General features: G+C 44.4%; 2 protein-coding genes across 2 annotated transcripts; one reads left to right on the forward strand and one right to left on the reverse strand.

Moving 5' to 3' along the window:
• Positions 1 to 1,892: 1,892 nt before the first annotated feature.
• si:ch73-127m5.1 (neurotrypsin) lies at positions 1,893 to 14,025 on the reverse strand. Its single transcript, XM_061811008.1, has 14 exons — positions 13,939 to 14,025; positions 11,321 to 11,363; positions 8,978 to 9,220; positions 8,451 to 8,589; positions 8,188 to 8,366; positions 7,559 to 7,706; positions 7,300 to 7,478; positions 6,440 to 6,581; positions 6,006 to 6,226; positions 5,293 to 5,434; positions 4,858 to 5,133; positions 3,880 to 4,002; positions 3,556 to 3,818; positions 1,893 to 3,448 (listed from the first exon to the last, which is right to left on the reverse strand). The coding sequence occupies exons 1-14, from the start codon at positions 14,023 to 14,025 to the stop codon at positions 3,048 to 3,050; spliced, it is 2,586 nt and encodes an 861-aa protein (XP_061666992.1). The 3' UTR covers positions 1,893 to 3,047.
• Positions 14,026 to 17,636: 3,611 nt separating this feature from the next.
• Positions 17,637 to 23,553, forward strand: LOC133495700 (cerebellar degeneration-related protein 2-like). Its single transcript, XM_061810605.1, has 6 exons — positions 17,637 to 17,922; positions 19,111 to 19,223; positions 20,906 to 21,054; positions 21,125 to 21,274; positions 22,397 to 22,607; positions 22,683 to 23,553. The coding sequence occupies exons 1-6, from the start codon at positions 17,841 to 17,843 to the stop codon at positions 23,205 to 23,207; spliced, it is 1,230 nt and encodes a 409-aa protein (XP_061666589.1). The 5' UTR covers positions 17,637 to 17,840; the 3' UTR covers positions 23,208 to 23,553.
• Positions 23,554 to 23,605: the final 52 nt, after the last annotated feature.

The raw sequence follows: 23,605 nt of genomic DNA on the forward strand, positions 1-23,605 counted from the left end.
TTCAGACTTGGATCTTGAAAGTATTTAATAAAAATACTATTTCAGCACCCCGCTCCAGATCGGCCAGCTTCATTTGCGACCCTTTTGCAAATTTTTTTGTTTGTTTTTATATCGCCTTGAACTCGTGTGTACGTTTGTTCTATTCATGTCAGCCAATCAGGGCAGAACGATGGATTTTTTTCCTCCTCCCCAATTGAAAACATTTCCAAGGTGTTTAAATAAATACACGATAATGCTTTGACAATTGAGATGACAATTACTTTATTATCAGAAGTTAATGGTCGTCTCTGTTTTTACCCTGCAGCTCTGCTTACCATTTGACTTTTACATATTAGTGCCTCGACTGCCACAGCAATTTAATTTTCTGGAGTTAGCAGATAAGTAAAATATGAACTTGATGGCATGACATTTTTAGAAGACAAAAAGTCTGGTTTTCTAAATATGTCTTTCAATGTGTGCCAACACTGTTTTGTAACCATGCAGTCATTGGAAACGTCATTCGCTACGCTACTAAAATCCAGCACAAAAATGACCTTGACAAATATAATCCTTTTCTTTTCTTTTTTTGAATAGATATTTTCATGGTGGCACGGTGGAGCAACTGGAAAGCGTTGACCTCACAGTTCTGAGGTCCCGCGTTCGATCCCGGCCCCACCTGCGTGGAGTTTGCATGTCCTCCCGTGCCTGCGTGGGCTTTCTCCGGGTGGGCACTCCTGTTCCTTCCCATATCCCAAAACCACGCAACATTAATTGGACGTTCTAAATTGCCCCTAGGTGTGATTGCGAGTGCGGCTGTTTGTCTCGATGTGCCCTGCGATTTGCTGACAACCAGTTCAGGTTGTACGCTGCCTCCTGCCCCTGGACAGCTGGGATAGGCTCCAGCACTCCCTGCGACCCTTGTGAGGATAAGCAGCAAAGAAAATGGATGGATGGACAGTGATTGTAATGACAATATCCCAGCTGACGAGGCAAGACTTGGGTCACACCCTGGACTGGTTCACTATCAACATGAGGGTACGTAAAGAATCGGGCATCCCAGAGCCCCTTTGCAAGTCTCCAATATGTAATGTGCATCATTATTCTTTTCTTTTTAATGTGGGAAGAAACTGACATGAAAATCATTCCTGTTTGGAGACAAACTGGCAACTGCGGCGCTCGGTGACACGCCTGGAAAACGTAATACAGCAGTTATAATCGAACGTCTATAGTTGTGTGTCATCGTGTTAATTTGACAGGTCGTCCAAAACAACCCCCGCCAGCTGTCCACCGTTTGTTTATCGCTCGCCGCTTCCCGTCTCACATCTTGAGTAATGCGGCGGTCTTATTTTTTGGCGAAGGTGTTATTTATGACGTCGGTCGACAGGATTTAGGACAGCTCCCCCTGGTTCATCAGCCTTGATTAAGGAGCCCCGGTTCTTTTTTCCTCTCCTCTCAAAGAGACGGAAAGTCAAAGAAGTCCGCGGGGATGCGCCCTGGTTAGCTCGCGGTGAACTCCGTGTCAGGGAAAGGGCCGACACGGCGAGAGGAAAAATCAGAAAACTGTCCCCAAATCCCTAAAATAGTTGGAGCAATGCCACTGATGTACAGATTCTGATCCAGCTTGCAGAGAATGAGACTGTCAAAACTTTACTGTTGATTCTAAACAGGAGCAGAAGTGGTGGAAGCTTTAATGTTGATCATTTCGACAACAAAACCAGAAGAAGACGGCTCGGCCTGTTGTTGGAAGCTTTATTGTTATGTACAGAATCGCCAGCATGGATATCCCCATTAACTCTGTAATGGAAGCTTTAATGTTGATTATGTCCACAATCAGAACCGTGTTGGGTCTCCCGTGACAGGATGTTGGGACGACACAGTACAAAGACGCAACAAGGCCCCCCCCCCCCAAAAAAAAAAAATTACTGCACACTGGATCGACACACAAAACAAAAAGACAAAACGGGGAGATAACGCCGTCTCGTGGTCAGAAGCAATATTGCATTTGAAATATTTACACGCCACTTACTGTTGTACGTACACACTTGTTCTAGCTCTACTTTATCTGCACCATCAGAATCAGAACCTACAATGGCTTTTACTCTGCTTCTGTACATTTAAGGACCGTACCATTGTTTTTATTATTCATTCTTCTTAAAATACTCATGAATGATTCTGTCCTAGTCACTGATGGTGTCGTGGTACACACGCCTGCCTTGGGTGCGGGCAGCGTGCGAGATCGATTCCCGCTCGGTGATGGTGTCGATATCTGTCCTGCGAGTGACTGGCGACCAGTTCAGGGTGTAGTCGGCCTTTCGCCTGAAGCTAGCTGGGATAGGCTCCGGCTATCCCGCAACCCTTGTGATGATGAGCGGCTTGGATTCTGTCCCAGATTCCCTCCTGCTTAGTGGAGGCAAAGGTATCGGACTGAAATCCACCAATCCAATTTCTATAGCGTTCTTTTTTTTCACTAGGGTGACGAGTGAGCTGGAGCCTTCCACAGCAGGAGGTGGGTTACAACCCGGACTGGTCGCCAGCCGGTCACAGGGCACGTAGACAACCAACCCTATTTTCTGTACCACTTATCCTGAGTTTTTTTCCTCTTTTATCAGGTGGGGTTTAAGTCTGAAGATTGACTTGGCAAATCTAAAAAGCAGTCCAGGGTGTACCCGGCTCTCGCCCAACAAATCAATCGGGAGAGGGTGCACCTATAAACAAAATGAGGATAAGCGCCATAGAAAATGAATGGATGACATTTTATGGAGTAGAAACAATGGTACGGTCCAGAGTGAAGTCACTCCGTCATCCAGTGTGAGCCTGCAAAGAAAAGCCCTTTTTTTTTTTTTTGTCGTTGCATTTTTTTATCAGTTGTACATTACTTAGCAGTCAGCGCCAATGCTAATCGATATCTTAATCGCGTACCCTCGCCGATTGAATTTAGGATGTGAACGCACGTGCTGATTGGCCGTCTTAGTTTTGGCGTCTCGTTGGGAAGCAAAGGCGTCCACCGATCGTCAAGAGTTTTTCTCTGGTGGTCCCGTGGCACATTTGGTAAGCCAGTGAGGCCACGATCAAGCCGCCGCCTGCGGGTGATGCGTGTGTTTCGTGTGCGCTCCTCCTCCGATCTCGTTCGTTTCCTCCCCTCGTCGGCCATTTTGTGAGTCGGCCCGGGTGACTTTGTCGATCCATTCGCGGAATCTGCTGACCCGCGTGTACAGCGCCGGCGAGGAGGGTTCCGCGCAGCCGTAGCCCCCGGCGACCACCCCCGCCAGTACCCAGCGGCCCGCCGCGCTCTGGCACAGCAGGCCGCCTCCGGAGTTGCCACGGCAACCGTCGCCACCACCGCCGTGGAGCAGGCTGGTGTCCGGGGGGCTGCCGGCGCACACGGTGCCGTGGCTGGAGAAGCTGTCGCCGTGGCGCTTCTTGCATTGCCATGACGACATGATGGGAACCCACGACGCCAGGAGAGAGTCTAGGGTACATCATCATCTCATCATCATCATCATCATTATCCGATCGTAATGAATTATTATTATTACATGCTCAATCCCATCCCACCCCTCCTCCCATGAAGCCCACCTGGTGTGCCCCACCGCGTCGTCACCATGACGACACAGGCCGCCGGCATGCTGCTGAGGTCGTCGTCGGGCAGGCAGGCGGCGTTGACGTGTGGGTCAAAGGTGAAACAGCCTCCCTTCTGGGCGCCGGGCAGCTTGAGCAGGGCCAGGTCGTGACCGCCGCTCTGACCTTTGAACTTCTTGTGGACCACCACCCGCTCCAGGTTCAAGGTCCGCTCGGAAACCCCCAGCCGCACCACGTACTTGGACGGCTCCGTTCCGAACCTAACGGAGGACGTTTGGCGATGACGCTCGCGCTTTTGGGGCGCGTGGCGTTTGTGTTTACCTGGCGAAACAGGTGGCGGACGTGAGCGCCCAGCAGGAGCCGATGAGAGTCGCGCTGCAGAGGGGGCCCCCGTCTTCGCTTTGGGACTGAAGCCACACGGAGGCCTGCCAAGGCCACGCCGTCCTGCGGCGAGAGGTGAGCACAAAGTTCAGATAAAACAAGTCAAAAGCCGTTATTATTTAGATTGTTTTTTCAATTTTTGGGGGGGAGGATTTTCAAATGTAACTGAAGAAGGTAATTAGACTAATGAGAAAAAACTTATTTTATGTTTTGATCACAGTTGCAGAGCATATTTATTCATGATTAGTATTATTTTTTTTACTTTTTAGTACTTGTGTATTTATGTATGTATTTTAGTTCCACTGCATTATTCCCACTCAAGTGTGAATTTCCTACCTTCCTTGTTCCTTTTTTTTCCTTTTATTTTGCATTTTTATTAATATTTTGAAGATCTTGAGCAAGTACAGTGAATATCAATTTCATCTATTTTATATTTCTTTATTTTGTATTTTATTAGATTTTTTTTATTCTGTGTATTATTGCCACTATTTGATATTTTTCAACTCTTCTTTGATTTATTGCCACTAATCCTTCCGTACAATGTGTGTGTACAATATGTAAATGTATCATATTAATCATGTTTATTTTTATCTTCTCTGTTTTGATTTTATCGATGGATAGTTGTCTTCTTTTTTTTATTATATGAATTGAGCTGGCATATTTCCCATTTGACTTTTTTTAAATTTAATTTCTTTAAAATAAATTTTTCATTGTTTTATGTTTGATTACCTTTTGTATAGATAATTGCATCATCATTTAGGTCGAAATTACAAGGTGAAGGCTAAAAATATTTACAGGCTAGCATACATCGGGAACCCCAACATTGTAGTGATGCAACGTCAATCACACTTTAGCGCCACCTACAGGCCCGGAGTGGAGTAGCACCACCTGACCCAATTTGATGGATTCTGCACGCACCTGAGCGTGTTCTCTCCTCCCTCGCCGCCGTCATCGTGAAACTTCCTCACGCCGCAGCCGGCCTCTTGGTGGCTGACTCCTACCGGCGGCTCGCGCGTCGGGGCGGCAGAGGCGTCACACTTGACCCCTGCGGGCCGGCCCCGCCTGCAGCCCAGGACGTTGAGGCCAAGCGAGGGACACTCGCCCAGGAAATCCTCCTTGCCCGTGCACCGAACTTGGTCCAGGTGGACCGGTCCTTTACCCTGAGTGAAGCCCCCGGCGGCCAGCGCTCTCCCCCTGGGGAAGAAGGAGGCCCAATTTCGGCTTCAATATTAGCTGACAACGCTGACTCCAATGTGAGCTTCCTTCGTAGGATTCTGAATTCTGATTTCTTGGAAGATAACTCCAGTCGCTAATATTGAAAGCTAATCTTAGCTGCCCTTTGTTGCCCGTCACCTGTGTCCCAGCTGGCTGCACACGACGGCGGCGTTGAGGTCGTTCCACCCCGAGTCGCAGATAGTCCCCCAGTCGCCGTGGAGATAGACCTCCACGCGCCCCTCCGTCCTGCTGCCGCCCCCGGCGAGACGCAGCAACGGACCTGGCAAGATTTGTGAAAAAAAATACAAATCAGCTTCTATTCCGTAAAAAGTCTGCAGTGGTGGTACACTGGCTCCCTCTACTGGTCTGCCGAAGAACCACTACCTCAGTACATTTCAGCTGTATTTAACTTTTTTTTTTCATTTTATCCTTTGTCTTCTTCTTTATTTGTGTCTCATTTATTTTTATTTGTATTGAAAGTGTTTGATTGTCTCATTTGGAAATTTATTTTCTACATTTTACGTATTTATTTGATTTTTTTCTTTGTATTTTGTCTCTTTGGATATGTTTCTTTTTATGTGTTTGTATTTTTAAATGTATGTTGTTTATCTTACACATTTTATTTTCCCTTCATTTTTACTTTTACTTTGTATTTTTTTTTTTTATTTCTAGTATTTTAGATGTGATTCCATGCATTGCGTAATCCTGAGAAACGTGGCTAATATCCCGACCACCCCCCCCCCCCCCTTATGGAGCTGGAAATAAAAAGCAGGTGGCCACGAAAATCTGAAGTTCGCCAAGGACAACGTTTTTGACATGGCTCCTCCTACTGAGGCGTCCCGTGCCGTCACCTGTGGCCGGCGCGACGACCGGCACGTCGTTGGTCCGGTCTTCGGCCTTCGCCCGGCAGCGCACGGCCGCGTCCTCTGCGTGGGAGCAGTCGCTGCGGCCCCAGACGCCGCGCCGGCAGTCCAGCAGAGACGCCTCAGAGCCGTCGCAGCGGACGTCGTCCAGCAGGATCAGCCCGGCGCCCTCGCCGAACTTCCCGTCCGACACGACCTCTGCGTGACCCCTGAGAGGTGAGAAAAAGATCCACTGACGGTGAACACCTGCCTGCTCACGGTTTTCGATTCTCAAATTCACCTATTTGAGTTTTTTGTCCCATCTATTTTCAGCTATTCCCTTAAAAAATATTCTTTGTAGTCTTTCATGATACAAGATGGAACTTAATTAAGCCTTAGTGAGTAGGAAAGAAGTAATTGGTGTCAAGGAAATGCACCCAGACCTGTATCCCAGCTGTCCACAGACCACGCGGGCGTGTCGCTCCGTCCAGTGGTCGTCACACACGGTCCCCCAGTCGCCGTTGTGGAGGACCTCCACCCGGCCCTCCCAGGGACTGTCGCCCCCCACCAGGCGGACCACCCCGTCTGAAAGCATCAAGTCACCGCTTGTCAGCACTTCAAACTGCTTATTGACATTCTTCATGCATTTTTTAAAAATGTATAAATTGCACTTCAACCAGTAAATCAGTAAACATGCACTATTTATGTTTATGTTCTGATTTTTTGTTATTTCATTACTTAATTTAGTTTTTTTCTTTTTTTTTAATGTGTTTTTCCTGTACTTGTTTTATCATCATCATTTATGATTTTATCAATACAACTTTTTTATTTTTATACTTTCCTCTTAGTTTGTTGTATTTTTTTGTTTTATGTATTTTTCATTTGTCATTTTTAAAATACTAATGCTATTCATTTCCCCTTATGTCATTTTTTATACTTATTTGTAGTTTTAATTTGTATATAATTTTTCGTTGACTTTTGAGTTTTTTATTTTATTATATATTTTAAATAGTTTTTACACACATTTTTCTGTGTACATTTGAATTATTTTCCTCCTGTCTTTTATCTTTTAATTCAGTGCGTTTTAATGTTAATATTTGAATGATTTTTTTAACTTGTTTTATTTTATTTCCCTTCGTTCACTTCGTTTTTAACCTACTTTAGTAGCATTGAGTGTTAGTCAACCTGCTGTTTTTTTTTTTGTTTGTTTTGTTTTTTTTTTTTTGTCTTCATAATTATTTATTGACGCACCAAAGGCTATAAATAGAATTTTTAGGGTCGGGTGTGCGCATGCGCGACGTGCCTGTGTGAGGGCTGCAGGAGACTCCGGCGTCCTCCATGTGGTCGCAGTTGTGCTGCTCCCAGGGTCCGTGCGCGCACTGATCCAGGAACAATTCGTTCCCCGTGCACTTGACGGCGTCCAGCAGGATTGGACCGGATCCCTGACCAAAGTGAGCCCACGACCACGCCTTGGCCACACCGCTTAAACACACACATGAACGATCGATATATCATGAGGTGAACATGTTCAAAATCACATTTGCAGAATTACGAGCCCCCACCTGAAGCCCAGTTGTCTGCACACCACTTCCGCGTCTCTGTCGTCCCATTGGTCGTCGCACACGGAGCCCCACCTCCCGGCGTGGAACACCTCCAAGCGGCCCTCAAAGTCTTCCTCACCGCCGACCAGTCGGAGGGGCGTCCCGCCGCCTGCCAGTGGACGACACGCAAAATCTACGTCGCATCTACAAGTCTTCGGTACGGCTTGTAGCGAAAGCATCAAAGACAAGTCAAGTCCTGCGATTGGCTGGCAACCAGTTCAGGGTGTAACCCGCCTCCTGCCCGTTGACAGCTGGGATAGGCTCCGGCACTCCCCGCGACCCTCGTGAGGATATGCGGCGAAGAAAATGGATGGATGCACAAGGCAAGTCTTCGACGACTCAACCCTATGTGTTTTTTGTCATTTATTTTTCCAAAACAAAACGAAGTTGACAGACATGTCCATCATTATCAAAGACAACCGACATCAAAGAGAAATTAGTCTTAAATGGAACTAGGCTAAATCCGTAAATATCAAAAACAGGGAAAAAAAAAAAAAAAGGTTTTCAATGAATGGAATGGTCGTTATTGGAAACATCAAAGACGATAGCGATTTTGTTCAATAAATGTGTCTGAAAAGCGCCCGGCTGACCTTCAGGCGGCGCGCACAAGGCAGCGGCCTCGTTTCCATGGTTACAGTCCCCGGTGACAAATGTCTTGCTCCTGCAGGCGCTCACGCTGCTCTCGTCGCCGCGGCAACCCAGACGCTCAAAGTGGAAGAGGCCGGAACCCGAGGCGAGCTGGGAGTGGCGGGACGCCGCGCCGATGTCGCTGTCCGGGACCGAAAAGCCCGAGGCGGGTGAGTCTGACGTCCCCTGGGCGGGCGTCGAGGCTACGGTGGTGCCGGCGGCTTACCTCAAGCCCAACTGCCTGCAGACAACGCTGGCGTCGCGGTCGGTCCAGTGCGAGTCGCACACCGCCCCCCACTGGCCGTTCAGGTACACTTCAACCCGCCCGCCGTGGGGCGACGAGCCGCCGACCAGCCGGGCGGCGCCTGGCGGGCGAGCGCGTTTGAAACTTTCGTTAACATCCGAGACAATTTTCAACCTGCAAACGAACCTAAACAACCATTTTTTGGAAACATCAGAGAAAACTTTGCGTCCTTTCAAAAACATCAAAGATATTTGAACGGTCTTTTAAAAAAAATTGACATGAACATCAAAGACAACTCTAAACCCATCAGACATCAAAGACAACCTAACTTACATCTTTTAGTCAAACTTCAATAAATGTGACGTTTGTCTTTTCGTAGACATCAAAGACACGTTCGTCTTTGATCAAACGTGACATCCTTTTGTAAACATCAAAGATCAAAGTGAAGCCATAAACATCAAAGACAATTATGAGCCTTTCAGGAAACCGGGTCTGGCTCTTAACATTACCCTGATGGCAGTCGCAGTAGGCCCAGCCGACGGCGCCCGAGTTCTGCCGAAAGAAGCACCAGGGGTTGGACTCGCGGTCCGGGTTCCGGCAGTAGCTGTGCTCGCCCAGCCCGCGGCCCGGGTACTGCACCACGTAGTCGGGGAACTCGGTCCACTTGAGGCAGGGGGCGCCCGAGTCCGTCTGGGACACGGTGCCGTTGTAGTAACCCAACTCGGTGAAACCCTCGGAGCAGGACAGAGGCACTGGGGACGGGAAGAGGTGAGCTGAATCGCCATGCTATGGCATTTTTGACTAGTATTGTTTTTTTGTTTGCTCTTTTTGTTCTTTAATCTTGTCATGGTCTAAACGTGCTGAAAAATCTCCTTGTGATTAATGCGCATGCACATACATATCAGTAATAATCTTTTTATAAAGATTGATATAATTTAAATTAAGTTAGCCTCCTCTATGTAGAAGAAGGGGAACTACGAGACCGGGGGATTTCCCTGCACAGGTCGACTACGTACCCAGACTTCCCCTGTTAGCAATGCATGCACATTAATCACAAGGAGATTTTTCAGCACGGGGGATCGTTCAGACCGCCACACGGGAACACCAACTGATTTTAAATGAGCACCCCCGCCAATCTTTTTATAAAGACCAAATCCAGAATCCCGGACCAAGACCACAAACGGTCTGTAGCAGTCCTTTCACGCATTGATGCGTTTGGTGTTTCTTGCGGTCCCATTTTGTAGTTTGTCCTTAAACCGAGCCGCAGCTGAGCCGTGATTAATGGCCGACACGCTTTGCTAACCGGCAAAGTTTTATCGGGGCGTTCGCGCACGCACACACACAACAAACAATCGCGCGCGGAAACGCACGAAAGTAGATAAGAGGAACCGCAGGAGGGGGAAGGAAGAAAATTGGATGGGAAAGAAAAAGAAAAGAACCAAAAGTGAAGATCGATGGACTGTACAGAAATGGGCAGAACCCCCCCCCCCCCCAAAAAAAAAAAAAATCAATTTTGGGTGTAAAGTTAATGAGAAGTCGGCAAAAGGTGAAGGCTTAGCGATTGTTTGTTGTTGTCATGCGCTTGCGATTGGCTGCAGCGGCAATCCCGAAACCGCACTTTGCATATCGCTCGCTTATCTTCTTGTACTTCATCACTTATTCATGGCCGCCGGGCCCACTAGCAAAGCACTTTGCGAGTGCAACTCTGAAAGAGTACAAACGGGCCCGTCTCGCGTGTTTTATATCGGAATACTGCAGTCGTTGGTTCTCTTGGACTTTCCATACAATAATATTTTTGGACTAATTGCACTGGAAAAGATGCGAATAAAATCTTGCTAAATTTGTCAAAAACACAAACACTCTACAGCTGCGCCACCGTGCCGCCCATCTGTTATTTTAAAAATAAAGAAATGAGATTTTACCATTGAAGACATTATAATATTTTGCAATAAATCCCCCTAAATTTTTAAAGTAACTCATTCAACAAAAAATAAATAAATGAGATTTTACAATTGAATACATTTAATATTTTGAATTAAATCCTCCTAAATTTTTAAATTCATTAAACTAATAATCGTGTGGTGTATATGTTATTGCATTTTAATTTTGGTTTATTTATTTACATTAATTACTTAATTGATCAATTATTTAATTAATTACTTCTAACTAATTGTAAATAATTAATTAAATAAATAAATCATAAATAAATAAATTAAATAATTATGAATTAAATAACTTTAATAAATCTTTTTTTTTTTTAAATGCACAACACTTTTTTCCTTTTTTTTTTTACAAAAATCTTCCACCCCCCAATCCTGGCAACACACGGGCTCTCCATCATCGCCGCGACAACAGCCCTCTTCCCATCGCCATGGGAACGCTCAGCCTCCCTGCTCGTCTAATCCTTTTCCCAACCACAAAGCACATTTGACACGCTCTGCAGTATTAAAAAGGGGTGTGGGGGGTTGGGGGGGCTATTTAGGGTGAAGGGAATGGGGGGGCGCTCTTTAGGTCGGGGTGCGTTTGCCCACCACACAAAGAAACACACACAAATAACCCCAATGTGCGTTAACAGCTGCTGTCGAATACCTGCAGGTGTACATCAAACTGCATGTGAACGCGTTTATGAGCTCTTTGCCCCGCCCCCATCGTTTCTGTGCCCCCCCCCCCCACACACACACACACTTCTTGACACCCCCTCTCTCCGAGGGAAGCGAGAAATTAAAAACTGGTGGAAGGCTTCCAGTTCGGCGGGAAGGAAACAGAAGGGCTTAGGGGGGAAAATAATCGAACGTGAGAATGCAAAATGGCGGCGAGGTGAGTGTGCGGGAACAGAGAGCATCATGGGATACCTGAGTTCTGCACCTCGTTTAAGTAGGTGTCGTCAGCCACTACCTGAGTGCACACAAACAACAATTAATGAGACTCATTTGCTTGAATACTTTGGTCTTATCTGTTAATGCCATTTTTTTTTCTTTTTTTTCAAAACAACAATGGGTGGCACGGTAGATATTGGTTCACGCATGTGCCTCACAATTCTGAAGACCGGGGTTCAAATCCCGGCCCCGCCTATGTGGAATTTCCATGTTCTCCCCCTGCCTGGGTGGGTTTTCTCCTCCCACACCCCCAAAAAACATACAACATTCATTGCACACGCTAAATTCGAATGAATGCAAATTCTAAAATCAAATCTATGTGCCCTGTGATTGGCTGGCAACCAGTTCAGGGTGTGGCCTCTTGCCTAATGACAGCCGGGATAGTCTCTGGCCCTTGTGAGGATCAGCGGCTCGGGCTTGGGTCAATGTCATTTGTTCTATTTATCTATTCATTCGGATGTCATTCCAATACAATGCACGCACACACATGCGCGCACACAGCTCTAATCACATTTGAGCAGGAGCATGCGACCCACGCTGGGGAGAACACAGACGGCAATATCGCCAATCATATCAATCACATGCCTCCGTTGGCAACTTAATGTCTTGTGACGCTCCTGCAGCTGCTGCCTCCGCATACGCACACAGGCATGCACACACCCCATAGAAATTCACCTGAAAACTGAAGTGAGCTGCAGACAGAATTTGGTGTGAAATCAAATGAAACAAGAAATACATCAAATCATTCCAATGAAATATTATCAGATAAAATGTACTTCAATGAACTACAATACATATTCTATCCATCCAGTTTCTTCGCCGCTTATCCTCATAAGGGTTGGAGCCTATCCCAAGGTGCAAATGGGCAGGAAGCTGGGTACACCCTGAACTGGTTGCCAGCCAATCGCAGGGCACATTGAGACAAACAGCCGCACTCATAATCACACCTTGGGGCAATTTAGAATGTCCAATAAATGTTGCATGTTTTTGGGGGATGTGGGAGGAAACCGGAGTGCCCGGAGAAAACCCAAGCAGGGGTGGGGAGAACATGCAAACTCCACAAAGGCGGGCCCAGGATCGAACCCGGGTCCTCAGAACTGTCAGGCCAACACTTTACCGGCTGATCCACCGTGCCGCCTACAATACAGTAAATAGTAGTAAATTAAAATTGAACCTAACATATTCCCAAATTAAAAAAAAATAAATAATAAAACCTTCAAGTGAGTTTGAATTGAATTTACCGGTGATTTAAAAAAATTCAAATAATTTATTGAATATTATTAAGCAACCTATTTTTGAAACATACACTGTACATTCAAATTCAATTTCACTCATTACAATCATCTCAACTTAAAATACATCATTCAATTATTTTTTTTTAATTCCATTCAAATTTCAATTGCTTAAAACAATTTTACACATTTTAATGTAAAATAACTACGATAAAAAAGATTTAGTTAAAAAAATCAAAAATCATAATTTAATAAAATGTCCAATATTTATATTATTTGTTGTGTTTCTTTTAATTTAGAATAAGAAATAAAATTAAATAAACAGGACAAAAAGGGAAAAGTCACACCCCCAGGTGCAGTCAAAGAGTCAAATCACGTCAGCTGGTGGCTTCGACCGACCGAGCGCCGACAAAGCGGAACTTCTTCTTGTTTACTTGTAAAAACGGCTCGGCCGAGTCCTGGCAGAGTTTCCTTCATTAGCGTCGACGGCGGATGAGAACCAAACTGCTCGCGTGCTGTCTTTGATTCAGCGAGTCTCATTAAATCCCGTTCCCCGCTAATGATTCGTCACGAGCGCGCAAACGCTTGTGCAACACGAGTAGCAACATGAAAAATGAATGTTACGTCTTGGTGAACTGATTCCTTGGTTGTTTTTTCGGGATGTCTCACGCAAAGTCAAACATTTTGGAGCTTTGGAGGCGACTTGCTCCATTAGCAACTTGCGACATGACCTTTCCTGGTGTCACACCGCTGAGGTCTAATAGAAAGGGGGGGGGGATCTCCAACCCATGGCGTTCTAGAACATAAACACTCATTCATCGCCATCCCTCCCAGTTAACATAGATCGCGTATTTCCATTCCGTCCGTCAATGGCACTGAACGTGTGGGAACTGGGCCAATTGCGGTTTTAACGCATTCGATGGTTATGGTGGACTCAGAGGTGGACCAAAAGTGACGGACGCGGAGGGAAAACCATGTAGCATGCAGAGAAAAATGAAGAAAATAGTCACATAAGGAACATGGAATAAAATCCACAAAAATATGTGTACATTATGTATGCATTCAAAGATATAAATAAGAAGAAACTTGATCGTATGTGTAAAGAGATCATGTGAGAGGAAAATACATATTTTCTGCACAGACAGAAAAAACAAAGACAAAGAAAAGTCAACCTTGTGCATCAAGATTTTGCGTGTAAAAGGGAACAATGTGTCAATGTCAAAGCTTTTTTTTTTTTTTTTTTTTTTTTTTTTGCTCTCATCTTCACTCCTTCCACAAACGGCCTCGTCATTCCCATCACGCTCCTCGCCATCCCGCTACTGACAGACGCATTGTGGATTTCGTGCACGGAGGCGACGGTACCTGCGCGCGCAGCGGCGACGGCGACGGCGGCAGCCCCAGGCAGGCGGCCCCCATCAGGCACAAGAACCGGCCCACGGTCGGGGACATCTTCTCCCGCTCTGCTGCGTGGCCGCGTCCGTCTCACGCCGAGCGATGTGTCGCTCCCGATGATGCTGTTGGTGGTGATGGTGGGGCTGTTCGGAGTGTGTGTGTGTGGGGGGGGGGGGGGGCTTGGGGGTTGCGCGGGGGGGCCTCTAAAACCTGGCAGAGGGTGCGGCACCAGAATGGGATGGAAGAGCGCACACGCATCCAGTCTGGAGGGGAATTGTGTTGAGCGTTGCAGAAAGCGCCCCCCCCCCCCAACCCCACCACCTTTTCTTGTGAGTGTGTGTGTGTGTTGAGGGCAACGAAGACAATAGTATATAAAATGTGATTGAATATATTTGCATGCATACAGCAGAAATGAATGCACATTAGCACATCGGTGGTCACTCATATACATTTCTTTTTTGGTTTTATTCTATTTTACTCTTTTGTAGTATTGTTATATTCAAATTTGTATGCATCCTTCTCAATTTTTATTTTTCGCAAGACTTTCAATTCAATTTTTTTTCATGGAATTTGGGGTTTTGTGTTTATATTTATTTATTATTTATTTTCTAATTTTAAATGGTATTTGTCCTGTTTTTTAAATTGTCTGTATTTGTTACTTTTAATTTTCAAATATGTTTGAGGATATTTATATTTTTGGGATTTTTTTTATTAGACAAGAACTATGCTTATTTTATGTTATTATATTGTATGTATTTTTTGATTTTTTTATCAAATAAGAGCTATGCTTATTTTATATTATTATATTGTACTTTTTTTATTTAATATTAAATTTCTTTGTCATTTACAATTTTTTTGTTTATTTCTAATAATTTATTCAATTTAGTTGCACTTTTTACTATTTGACTATTTTTAAATGTCTTCATGATATTAATAATTAATTAAATATTAAATATTTGTATGTTGTGATTATTTTATGTTCCTTTCACTGTTTTTTTCCACAATATTTCAAGATTTTGTTCGTTTGATGTAAAACAAAGATGTTTGTGTTTTGCTTATTTGCATTGTACTGCACAATTAACTTTTTTTCACATATATATATTTTTTTCCTTTTTTAAATACATTTTGCAATATTTTTATACATTGATGTTTATTATTTTTGTGTTGATGTCTTGATTTCTTAAAGTTTTCATGCATGGTTTAGTGTACAGTATTTCGATTTAGCAAGAGAAGTTGCCTTCCTCATGTTTGTGTCCTTGTTTTGTCTTTGCTTCACTTTCAACCCCCCCCCCCCCCCCCCCGCAGCTGCTTTACTCAACTGGCTGGTAGGTGAAAAACAGTTAAATTAATCCATATTCCAAAGCGACATCTTTGTTCTTCTTTGTTGTTTTTTTATTCCTTATCTCTTTCCCCGCATGCCGCGATGCCTTCGAGCTGTGAGATTAGCACAACTTCTTCCACTTCACACACTTTACTTGTACCAACTTGCTGGTGGCTTGGAGATTAACTTCTTTTTTTTTTCGTTCCCTTTTTTAAGTTTTATGTTTTTTTCTTCCCCCACACAAACAAACACGCTTCGCTATCTTTTCACCCAAAATGTTTGTTTCATCTTCGTCGCTGTGGTCATTTTGCCTCGTCATTGAACTGTACACCCCAAAAATGTAACTTTTGCATCTTCATAAAATATGTCGTAAATGATGAAACTTCATCTCCGACAGTATGGCATAAAAAGATTGAAAAATATTACCTTAGAATGGTTGAAACAATTCTGACCTTCAATTAAGTGATTTTCAAAAGTAAACAACGTGCCAGATCTTGACAGTTATTGATCCAATTAGATGAAAATGGACGGCACGGTGGAGCGTTGGCCTCACAGTTCTGAGGTCCCAGGTTCAATCCCCGACCCGCCTGTGTAGCGTTCATCGCGTACTCCAGTTTCCCCCAAAAACATGCAACATGAATTGGACACTCCATGTCTCCATGTGCCCTGCGATTGGCTCGCAATCAGTTCAGGGTGTACCCCGCCTTCTGCCCAATGACGGCCGGGATAGGCTCTACCACTCCCTGCGACCCTTGTGAGGATAAGTGGCAAAGAAAATGGATAGATAGATGAAAAAGTAAACAGGGTAGCTAATCAATAAGGATTTTTTCACTGAGCCACGTACTTGCGTACTATTCCAATGAGGAGTGATGGAATGCTAACATGCTAACAGTTGATATGACACATTGCAATCGACAACCTGAGTACGCTTGATATGAATTTTGTGACACGGTATGATAACAAATTGAAAAAATTAACAACAATGAAAAAAACCATGGTGGTATACTTATACATTGCAAGATAGCAGCCTGAATAGCATCTTGGTAAGGATAGCAGATGGTGCCTTCACTGTCCTTCTTGCTCATAGGAATGAATGAAATGCTAACATGCTAACAGTATAATCTATAGGACATACTAGCATATCGCAGGATTGTAGGTACGCCTAACACAGTACATACTCGATTTTTGGATCTGCCTGTGTCTTTGTCTCTTTTTCCACGTCAACCCCCCTCCCCAAAAAAAGATGCTGGTTGGCATGGCAACACACTGACATCCTCTCAGAGCGGGCCTGTACAGTATATCTTGCACACACACACACAGACAAAAAAGCAATCTAAACGTACAATAAATTCGATTATTACACACACGCGCGCTGATGTTTTTGTGCCAAAGTTTCCGCCGGGAGCCTTTTTAGCTCCAATCCCGTTACACGCTCCTCGTCGCTGATGCTGCGTCGCCACGGCAACCGGCACGGCGACGCAGTTTATTCTGCTATTACCGCGAATGTCGGGGAGCCGAACACATTATGACACCCTCACACAAGCGCCCCCCCCCCTTCCCCACACACAGACACACTACTGCGCTCTGTGATGTTTCAATTTCCTCCTCGAGCATTTATCTGATTTGCCCTCTCCCTGGGAAGTCTTCAGATTAGACACACGCCAACTAGCGTGCGCTTGCGGATGACTTTGTCAATTTGCCTTTTGAGAAGGAGGCGTCGGAAGATCACAGATGTTCTGTCCTCTCTGGTGAGTCTGAAAGGATGTGATTTTTTTTAAAAATGTATTATTATTTGAATGCATTTGCAAAAATAAAATAAAAACATAAATTAAAAACACGTTATGTTGTTATCATGCACGGGGTGATGTGTAAATAATCCATCCATCCATTGAGAAAAATAATTTTGCAATAAGGCCCTCACAACAAATTGAAACGCAAACTACTCCTGACGTCAGCAATTCCCAATAGAATGCACAAGAGGAAAAAGGGTCATCGTTGTTTCCAGGTGTCTTTGCAATAGCGCCCTCCTGTGGACAAAGTTGCTCAGTGCAGCGTAAAATGCAGCTACTGGGGCGCAGGTGCTTCCAGTGACCAGATCGTCAAGTTCATTTCCAAGGACATCCCGCACCGGAACAGAAAAGATTGGACTTCCGTCGTAAAATCTCAACCTCGAGTAATCTTGGGGGGGGGGGGGGAAGAGATCAAAATGTAAGTGAAATGAAAAATGTGGTAAAATTAAATCTTTTTTAAAATTTGTGTTTTAAAAGTGATTCGTTGTGCCTTTTGAAGCGGTCTGCTATATGAGTAGCTTTTATCTTGACGTCAACTAACAGGAAGTGGCTAGCACTTTGGCGTATCGGACATTATGAATCGTGTTAACGGGATGCTTGTAGGCGGGTGCAGATAATAGCCAGTCTTACCTTGCCGCCAGCTTTTTGTTCAAAATAACTTATCATTTTCAAAGAGAAACAATTTAAAGGCGGCGGTCGTCATGTTTATCCGGAGCATTATTTGACAGCAAACCGGACAGTTCTTGAAATTTGTTGCCGAGATGTTGACGGACACGAGCGTGGACGAGGAGTTCGAACTGAAGGAGGAAGAACCCTGGTACGATAAGCAAGACCTCGAAAACGGTAACCTTTGCATTTTTGCTCTCTCACTCTTCTGCACTTTTATTAGTCGTATTCCAAATTGAGATCCGTGTTATTGCTGTTGGTTGAATTCGTGTGTTGTAATTCGGAAATTGTACCGGAACAGGTGAACCTGTTTTTTTTTTTTTTTTTTTTTTTTCACTTTTACTTTATTGAAGGAAATCTGAGTAGTTGTCCAAATGGACCCGAATTAGGTCCTGCACATGAACACAAGCGGCTCAGTGGATCGCAGCCCACGCAATTTGGAACTGACACTTTTGTGTTTTGCTAGTGTGTGTCCAAACTGTAACCAGTTGCAAATATTTTGGATCTCCAAACAGTGTCAGGGTCCAGGACTAACACTCTCGAATCGATTATTTCGTCGAATAATCAGATGTTTAAAAAAAAAAAAATGCCGATTGACGTTTATTGCATTTCATGGCCAATGTCATTTTGGAAATTGATGATGCAATGATTTATGCAGAATTCAAAATACTCTTCTGTGCCAACTTTATCAATTACAGGTTGTTTGTTGTACAGCTGCAAATAGCCATTATTTTTGTAATAAATTAAACTATTATGATGATTATTATTTAGTTTGATCCGTTTCATGGCGGAATGTTGGGGGGGATCTTAATTGTTTTTCAAAGTAAAAGCAGATGTTTGCAAATGTCTTATTTTAACCAAAGACAGGTTTCCTTTCATTAGGATGACAGAAATCAGAGAATATGTTGAGAGGATTTAGACAATTTCAAGTTTGTCGTCAAATTCAAGGTTGTATTTTTGAAATTAATATTTGCAAGCGGCTATGAGCGTTAGCGTGGCTGCAATTGCTAAAATCGTACTGTTGCCTTGCTTCAACATGGCTGACATCAGCCATCACTTCACAAAACATTGAGATGTTGTTGAAAGCTAAAATTAAAGAACTCACTAAACGCTGCGTGTCGCTATACATCGCTGGGGTGGATAAATGTACAAAAAGACATCCGTTCATCCATTTTCTTAGCCGCTTATCCTCACGAGGGTCGCAGAAGTGCTGGAGCCTATCCCAGCTTTCAATGGGCAGATGACGGGGTACGTGAGCGGGCAATATTTTTCCTCAAGGTTTAGACTTTACAGTCAGAATATGATACTGGACGCGTGCCTGGGCTGCATCCGCGTCCTCGTCAAAACCGCATCTCCCCCTTGCAGACCTCCAGCTGGCCGCCGAGCTGGGCAAGTCGCTGCTGGAGAGGAACCGTGAGCTGGAACAGGGCCTGCAGCAAATGTACACCATCAACCAGGAGCACGTGCAGGAGATCGAGGTAAGACCCCCAAACCCCCCCTGGGACAGCGTTGCTGTAGTTACGCCATACCGGTGAAAACTAACAAGGTTTTTGGCATGGCCCTTTAATGCCTAAATACCCCAAAACTCTTTCAAATCTTACCCCAAAAATAGAAAACATCTACATTAAAGCTTCTTTTACATTTTAAAGACAAAAGTATTGATTCAGATTACAGATAAGGCACTGTACATTTTTTTTAAATTTCATGAAAATTAAATAATACATATGATATCCACCTAAATAACCCTAATGTATCCATCCATCCATCCATCCATCCATTTTCTTAGCCACTTATCCTCACAAGGGTCGCGAGGAGTGCTGGAGCCTATCCCGGCTGTCAACGGGCAGGAGGTGGGGTACACCCTGAACTGGTCGCCATAGGAACAAACAGCGGCACTCACAATCACACCTAGGGGCAATTTAGAGTGTCCAATTAATGTTGCATATTTTTGGGATGTGGGAGGAAACCGGAGTGCCCGTCCTCCGAACTGTGAGGCCAACGCTTTACCAGCTGAGCCCACCATGCCACCCACCCGAATATATATATTTTTTCAAATTAAGTAATTTGATTTCATTTGCTCTATTTAATATTTATGGACTTGTGTGTTTATCATTGTTTTAAAAAATAAAATAAACTTGAAATGGACCTTAAAAAGTGTTCGTTTTAAGCCCTGTTGAACTCTATTGGCACATTGACGATAAGTCAAGAGTGACGTTCAAGAACGTTGCGTCATCCTCATTGAGGTGACTTTCCAGTAGAGAACAACAACAAGGGCAGAGGGAACCCCCCACCACCACCATGCCCCCCCCCCCCCTCACGTGAAGGCGGAAGTGAATATTTAGTGGCGTGCTCGGACTTGTGTGGATTACTTTAATGTCCTTAAGTGGGCTTTGTCTGAGGGCTTCTCGCCCCTGACATGTCAAATTAAGCCAAGCGTCCTAAACGTCGACATCACGGCGCGTGGACGGCGGTCGTGTCTGACTAAGGCAATGTTCATTGATAACGGCTTCAAATTGTTGTCCTGATAAGATAATGGTTTAGCCTGTTTTTATGCTGCTTATTCTTACTGGGGTCGTTCTGTGGATAATGCAAACAGTGCTGTCTATAATAATAATATTGCTACGTTTGAGTGGTTATGCTTTTTTTTTTTTTTTTTTTTTTTTTACTTTTTGATGCCCCCCCCTTTCAAAAAAAAAAAAAATATTAATGTGTTCATGTAGAACACGGGTGTCAAAGTCAAGCCCCGGGGGCTAGATCATGGCCCGCCACATGATTTTATGTGGCCCGTGAAACCAAATCTAAAGTGTCAATTTCTATGATTATTGTAAAAATCTGGACCAAAATTTCCAATTGTCATAAATCATAAATGATCGAGACGAGATATGACAAGCATTTTTGTCTTGCCAAATGTGAATAGTTGAAAAACACATCAGCCTTGATTTCTGATTCCGAAAGTAGTCCATATGTTGATGTAAATATGATGAAATGACGAAATATTTTTGTTTCACAGTCATAATGACCCTCTGAGGGAAAGCGGAACAACAATGTGGCCTGCGACAAAAATGAGTTTGACAGCCCTGATCTAGAATGTTCATATCCGAAGCCCCCCTAAAAGTGATCTTGGGTCGCAAAGATTTTTGCTCTCTGTGTTGCCGTCCAGCACCTGGGCAAGCAGGTGGAGCTCCTGCGGCAGGTGAATGACCAGCACGCCAAAGTGTACGAGCAGCTGGACGTGGCGTCGCGCGAGCTGGAGCAGCGCAACCACGGGCTGACTCAGGACAACCGCGCGGCCCATCGCAAGATCCGCGGGTTCGGACGCACGGCGCCGTCGTCGTCTGCCCGAGTGAGAGCTCGTCTGAAGTGTGTTTCGTCACCGCAGGCTGACGGAAACGGCGGAGGCGCTGCAGACGCGCGTGGACGAGCTGCAGCGGCAGGCGGACGACATGAAGCTGGGACCCTCGCAGCCGGCCAAGGGGGCGCGGCGGAGGTCCCGCGTCGCACAGAGTCTGGAGGAACTGCAAAATCTCAGGTTTGTGTGAAAAGGATGGGAAATGGAAGATATTTGTTTCCAAAATGTGTTGAATGACAATTCTTGGCATTCGGGTTTGGAATAAATGTGGAATTTTGACATTTCAAATGTGTAGGATTCCGCTTTGGAATATAACGCTAATAATGAAATGTGGGTGATGGCGGGAAGCGCTGTGATTACATAACAGACGCGTCTCCTGCTTCTGAGCACAAGCTGTGCTGAGATAAAACTGAAATATTGTGACTAATATGCCGGATAATAAGGTTGAGATAAGTTGAAATTGTGTTACATCAGGAGGGCAAAGTGTGTGTCGTGTCATCTCTTGACGATGGACTTTTACTTTCAGCTTTAAAAACGAAAATAGATATTTCACAAGAGTTGTGCCAAAAATGAGACAGAATATTCACTAATTGGTTTTCAAAAGTTCTTTTATTTCTATTACTTACTTGTCACCAAAATATGAAAAACAGCTTGACCTACTTCTTGAAACTTTTTTTTTTTAGTTTATCATTTACTATTTTTACTTCAACAACCTCAACATTTTTAAAAATCATAAATCGTAAATTTTTTAAAATATACTTATACATTTAGTTTTGTTAATTACCTAAATGCTTGTATTTATATATATATATATATATATATATATATATATTTACGTTTACATTTTTCATGATGCTGAATAATGCAACCCGAAAAAAAAAAAATTGTGTGTGGATATATATATCCACACACACAGTTATAGTACATATTGATGTGTATGTATGTGTATATTTATATATACTGTGTGTGTGTGTGTGTGTGTGTGTGTGTGTATATATATATATATATATATATATATATATATATAATGTATATATATTCAGTAATATACACACATACATATGTACTATTTATATATACTGTGTGTGTAATATATATATGTATATACATATTATGTGTAGCTATAGTTATATATTCTAGATTTTGTACATATTGATGTATATATTAATCTATATATATAAATGTGTGTGTATATATATATATATATATAATATATAGTTATATATTGGCCAGCACGGTGGCTGGATTGGATAGTTATGTATTGTGTACATCTTGATATGCTTTTCCCCGTTGTGACCGCAGGCAGTGCGACGGCGATCCAGTGGAGTCGCTGGACGACGTGCAGCGTTGGCACGAGGAGCAGCAGGCGTCCCTGCGCCGCTCCCTCCACAGCCTCCAGGCGCAGTACGCGCGAGAACGCGCACGGCGAGAGGAGGCCGAGCGGGAGGCGGGGCTACTGAGCAGGGAGAACGCGGCGCTCGAGCAACAGCTGGCCGGCGTGGAGACGTCCAGGGTACGACGTTGTCGCTAAAATACACATACATAAATGCACTCGGACATACAGTACACGGTGTTTTTGTGTGCGCAGGTGCGAGTGTCGGAGTTGGAGCGAGAGGTCGAGGAGCTCCGTCACCTCTGGAAGTCTCAATCCTTCTCCCGGCTGGACGTGGCGTACGCTCTCCCCGAGGAGGAGGAGCACGACGGGGAAAGCGAGCCGAGCTGCTCGTCCCCCCGAAGCCGACGGCCCCTCAAGCGATGGGCCAGCGAGCGCCTCCTGAAGGCCAAGCACGGCGCCGAGCACGAGTGCTGGTGCGCCCGGCGGTCCGATCCGGCGGAATGCGGCGGCATATCGCTGCTGAACGAGGTGGACGCGCAGTACAGCGCCTTGCAGGTCAAATACGAGCAGCTACTCAGGCACCTCGGATTACAGCAGCGTCCACGAGAAGAAGAGGTGGAGGGGGAGGGGCTGAGCCACAAGGCCATCCAGACCGTGGACCACAACGGCGGGTTCCACCAGCCCGAGTACAAGGAACTGTTCCGCAAGATTTTCGCTCGCATCCAAAAAACCAAAGAGGAGCTGATGGAGAACAGGGCCAGGCCCGCTTGCACCTGACGCAATACACTCAAGGCGACACCACCAGGGGTGGAAAAAAAACAAACAAAAAATGCAACATCTTCTTCTTAGTAAGCTTTTTTTGGCACTTTTGTTTTTTAAATTTATTGATCACTGCTACTAGGGTGTATGATGCACTATGAACTCTTAACGGGCTTGGCAATATGGCCTTAAACAAACAAAAATCTTTACAGATATGTAAACAAGTGCTGCCTTTAGGTTCCTTGTACGTAAACATGATCCTGAATGAATTAACATTTAAAATCATTTAAATTGCATGCCAGCAGGTCCACGCGTAGTTGTACATAATGTCTGTGGTCATATTTAAGTGCAAATGACTTTATGATTGCCTTCCAGTGGAATTCATAAACAATGAGAAAATAATTACACTCGTATAT

The sequence above is a fragment of the Syngnathoides biaculeatus genome, chromosome 22, assembly GCF_019802595.1.
Source record: "Syngnathoides biaculeatus isolate LvHL_M chromosome 22, ASM1980259v1, whole genome shotgun sequence".
NCBI classification, from domain to species: domain Eukaryota; kingdom Metazoa; phylum Chordata; class Actinopteri; order Syngnathiformes; family Syngnathidae; genus Syngnathoides; species Syngnathoides biaculeatus.